The 3,699-nt window shown below is 57.2% G+C and overlaps 1 protein-coding gene across 1 annotated transcript; it reads left to right on the plus strand.

The window, feature by feature from the left end:
* Positions 1-2,885: 2,885 nt before the first annotated feature.
* CGCA056_v012527 (uncharacterized protein) lies at positions 2,886-3,359 on the plus strand (the record flags this gene model as incomplete). Its single annotated transcript, XM_037327771.1, has 1 exon — positions 2,886-3,359. One exon carries the CDS (start codon positions 2,886-2,888, stop codon positions 3,357-3,359), a length of 474 nt encoding a protein of 157 aa, XP_037174330.1.
* Between the last annotated feature and the right edge of the window lie 340 nt (positions 3,360-3,699).

Genomic DNA, 3,699 nt, shown 5'->3' on the forward strand with positions numbered 1-3,699 from the left:
GTTGGGTTGGAGCTAATTGAGAGGGCGGTTTGGCGTGGCGTGGTTTACGTTCCGTTTGGATACCGATACCGCACGAGGGAGGGGCCTCTAAACGAAATAATGGAGACGGCGGGTGGCAGGATAGACGGGTTTGTTTGCTATGGGGTTTCTTGTCAGCAAAAGGCTCCCAACCCAACGTCGGGCTTGTCAGACGTACAGCAACAGGTGTGTCGTTGTGTGTGATTGTGTGTGTGAAGTCGATTTAGACTGAGAAAAGATGGGGACTTGGCATGACAACTCGGTCAAGGCAAGTGCAAGGGGCGACAGATACCGGTGAGAGGAGTAGCCTGTCAGAAGACGTCCGACGTCCCGAGGTGCTGGTTCGACGAGCGGGTATATGTAAGATCTTAAGCCCAAGTGGCTGCAGCACCGACCTTCTTTTCACAATGGGGACACTTGCGAGCGAGGGCCGACGACATGGGGGGTGATGGGGATGGGTAGCGTAGTGCCGTGTGAGAGATGATCCCCACGCACGTTTCTATCCCTTCCTTCTCTCATCCCACCCCCGGCTGAGTCTCGATGCGCCCGCCAAGGTGTTTCCCAGATAGAAAGACCGGGGGGTGTGTAGGGGAAGGGGAGGGGGGGGGGGGGGGGGGGGGGTGGAAGGTAGGATGTGGACTTTGGGCATATCCGGAATGGTTTCTTTTGGAAAAGGTAAGATGTTGCGTTGTTTTACCTTGTAATTGAGTGTGTGAATAACCGAACGGAACAGATTATCAAGGGAACAGAGGGTGGACTTTTCGTGTGGAAGCCAGCCCTGTTTCAAGCCAAAAGAAAATGGGAATAATATTGCCTATGTCATTTGGCGGTGGGCGGGAGAGAAAAGACGAAGAAAAAACGAAAGTCTGCCAAAAGAAATCAGCGTTGCTCTGGCCCAGGCTCGTCTTCGAGCGCGGTCTCGCTCATTCGTGGCCGCCGTCTATCGTTTGGTCACCGAGAGACGACGGGGGCTGGAATGGAGAATGGAACAGCAGAAAGCAGAGGCCGAGTCAGAAGTACCCTCTTCTTTCTCGACACCCCCGACTCTAGGCGGCCCCTTTGCTAAGTGGCTTTCGGGAAAAAAAGAAAGAATTTTTGCTGCTCACGAGTGACGCTTGGAGGGGAGGGGGATACGATGAGCATTTTGAACCCCAAGCCGGGACCAGCCTTGTTGGCCGAGGCCGTCGTTCCCCCCTGCACGCATGCTTCCTCGGAAGACGGACATCCCAGCGAATATCAGAGCAGCGATGACAGTGTGGTGCGGTGTCTGGTCGCGCGACGGGTTACCAATCAATCCAGTCTGAGAAAATTAGCCGGGAGGAGTTGTTGTTCTGCCTGCATGGTAATATTCCCGAAGATAGGATGCTGTCCCTCAGAGGTCTAGACAGATCGGACTGCGAGATGAAGGGATGAGGGGCAGTTTCGCTTCGACTAGCCAGACGGAGGTTGCCATTTGTTGGCCCTCCATCTCACTGAGTCGGAGACACACACGCACACAGTGAGAGAGACAGAGTGAGAGGTACAGCAAGAGACGGGCGAGGAGCAGCAGCAGAATTCACTGCGGGAAATCCTGGCGTGGCGCTGTCATGCGTCGTGCGTTCTGAGATGTGATAGCGCCATTGCGTCCGCAGATGGGGTTCCGCGCGATTGGGGCGGGCGATCGCCCGGGTATGCCACCCCGGTCTCTTCTCTGACTTCGAACCCGGGATGGCAGCTCGAGCAGACAGGCTAAGAAGAAGCCTGCGAGAGTGACATTGGCACAAATTGTCGCTTTCTCTCTACTTTTTTTTATTCTCGCAAATGGGTGTCCACAGAGACGGGGCGGAAAAAGAAAGCATTCCGTGGCAACGATAGCATGAAGCGAGGGGACGACACCACCACCACCACCCGGCTCCTTGCTCTCTCCGATTTTTCGTTTTTTTCTGGCTCTCTCTCTCTCTGTCTGGTTCCTCGGCTCTTGCTACAAAGTCTTCAAGACACGCATGCCACCCTCCTCCATCATTATGACGGCTCAGAAAAATGAAGAATAAAGCCACCCGGATGAGGGACTGCATCATTGCGGGCCCCGCCAGAGGAACCAGGGCCTCGCTGCCAAGGCAAGTGAGACATCATGGGGAAGCAAGGCATGCAGAGCCAGAGCTGGGGTAACGAGAATAGCCATAGGGAGAAGCAAAAAGAGGCCACTATAAATGAACAATTGACTTGGGCTTCCCGATCCTTGCATGGGAAAGCATGGGTCCCGTCCCTCCGACCTTAGCCTCGCTCATCCGCCGCCGTCCGTCCTCTCCCTTTGGATCAAAGACAACAAACCACATCCAGCTTCTCCCCTCGTGTCAAGGATTCGCTCCTCCCGTCGCGCTTCCGCTGCAAGGCCAGCCCTAGCATCGCAGCCAGCCCAGAGCGAAACAGCAATCAGGATCCTCGCGTGGTCGAGATTTGGGATTGGGATCGGAGCCCGTCAGGCCTGAAGAGGGAAAGGGAAAGCAAAGAGAGGGACGGGAGAAAGGAAAAAGAACAAACCGGTCTTGGATTGGACACTTCGAGATACATTCGCTCGCTCGCGTGTTCTGTACCGCAGTACACAGTATCCGTACCCCTTTGCCAAGTTCACGGACAAATCTGGACACTGTCGTGTTGATGACGCCAGACCATCGACAACACCCTCGTGAGCCTTGCCTTTTCCTACACCGCATACTCTGATACCCCACAATCATCCCACCGTCGTCGACGCAGGCAGCCGGCCAGACTAACGATGCCGCCTCCCGCAGCTCCTCCAAGCCATCGTCCACGGCGGCAACGCCAACAGTAGCATCGCATCGCATCGCATCGCATCACCAGCAGCACCACCAACGGCGCAGCAAGCAACCATGCAGCTCCACCCTCGGACCAGCACCCCCAAAGCCTCGACCGTGCTCCGCGACTTCCTCGCGCAGGCCAAGTGCATCTGCTGCACGGTGCGCGTGGTCTCGCTGACGGGCTCCCGCGCCGTGGTGGAGTGGGGCTCGGTGCCCTACTTCACCGCGCGCGGGCGTCGGGCCGAGTTCGTCTACCATACGGCCGAGCGCGCCGCGGACCTCCGCCCGGAGGTGCTCCGCACGTACGCCGGCCGCGAGGAGAAGTCGGCCGAGTGGGTCCGCGACCGCCTGCGCGACAGCTGGCTGGTCGAGCGGCTCGTCTACTGGGCCGAGTTCCTCGAGGAGTGGAAGTTTTATCGCGAGTGGTACGTCTACCGCGCCGACTTGTTCGAGAGGCTGCCCGACGTGTTCAGTCCTGGGTGCGAGGGGTGCGTCAAGACGCATCGGCCTGACGGCATGCGGCGACGGGCTTCGTCTGTGTCTTGAGGGGAGGCAATCGGGACTGTGTGGGGAAAGGGGGGAGACAACCGGGAATGGTGCACGGGATCGGAGTACATCTTGTTTAGGAAAATGCATCAAGAGGAGGATGTAATGTTTTGGGCTGGGACCAGCGCGGGTACCCGTTGCGGTATCTTGGGAGGATCTGGCTTGCTTTCCCTTCTTTACCCGGTGGAAAGGTTTTAATCGCTCGGCTAGTGCGCGAGGCTCTCACTTACAAGGTTTAATCATCGCATCTAGTATCGTTTTTCGGCAAAGGGGATGGTTTGGGGAAGGTGGTGTTGTGGAGGAGGGGCTGGTTGGTTGCAGTCTGCGGGTGGTTGCATAG

This window comes from Colletotrichum aenigma (genome assembly GCF_013390185.1).
Source record: "Colletotrichum aenigma strain Cg56 chromosome Unknown KSG_Cg56_contig08, whole genome shotgun sequence".
NCBI classification, from domain to species: domain Eukaryota; kingdom Fungi; phylum Ascomycota; class Sordariomycetes; order Glomerellales; family Glomerellaceae; genus Colletotrichum; species Colletotrichum aenigma.